Below are 721 nucleotides of genomic sequence, written 5' to 3'. Positions count from 1 at the left end.
TGAGAGAGGGGAGCGGGGGGAGAGGGGAGGCAATGCCAAGGTGGTCACTGGTCAGGGAGGTTCGCCGGGGGTGTATTATGTCTTTATTTTTCTTGGATTTGCATGCATGTACGGCATGTACTGCATACCATTCCCTGCCTTTTCTTTTCCCTGACTCCTTCCCCTCTCCCCCCTCTCCCCCCTCTCTCCCTCCCCTCCCCCCGTTCCTCAGCGCCGCTCAGGAGTCCGCGGGTCGCGAGGCGCTGCTGTGTGAGGGCCGTCAGGTGCTCGCGGCAATGGAGGGCAAGCAGCGGGAGGTGCTGGAGGCGCTGCGGGCGGCGGAGGAGGAGGCGGCGGCGGCGCGGAGGGCCCTGGAGGTGGCGCAGGAGGAGGGGCGGAGGCGGGACGGGCTGGTACTGAAGAACCAGCAACTGGAGAGCGCCCGGCACTTTGACCGCGTCGCGCAGGTCGGCGTGTGTGTGTGTGTGTGTGTGTGTGAGGGCGGGGGAGAGGGGGAGAGATGTAGGGGGGTGGGAGGGTTTTGGTTTCTGGGTTCTTGTGGGGATTGGGGATTTCTTTTCATCCAGCGGCCTCAGCTGCTCGCACATGTCAGGTTTGTATGTGTGTGTGTGTGTGGTTCCTGGCCCTCCTCCTCCTCCTCCTCCTTCCATCACCCACCACCACGCCACACACAGCCAGTTACCTCTCCGGCCCCCCAAGTGGTCGCCTCCTCCTCCACCCC

At 64.4% G+C, this 721-nt stretch overlaps 1 protein-coding gene across 1 annotated transcript in view; it reads left to right on the top strand.

Annotated features, from left to right (window-relative positions):
- Nucleotides 1-721, top strand: part of VOLCADRAFT_93044 (uncharacterized protein) — a gene marked incomplete at both ends in the record, with an annotated part of 3,985 nt that overhangs the window by 2,220 nt on the left and 1,044 nt on the right. The window contains one exon of the mRNA XM_002952394.1: nucleotides 222-446. Within this exon, the coding sequence (XP_002952440.1) occupies nucleotides 222-446 (225 nt within the window). The remainder of the gene's footprint in view (nucleotides 1-221; nucleotides 447-721) is intronic.

This window comes from Volvox carteri (assembly GCF_000143455.1).
Source record: "Volvox carteri f. nagariensis unplaced genomic scaffold VOLCAscaffold_29, whole genome shotgun sequence".
Lineage (NCBI taxonomy): Eukaryota > Viridiplantae > Chlorophyta > Chlorophyceae > Chlamydomonadales > Volvocaceae > Volvox > Volvox carteri.
This window is presented reverse-complemented; position numbering and strand designations above follow the sequence as displayed.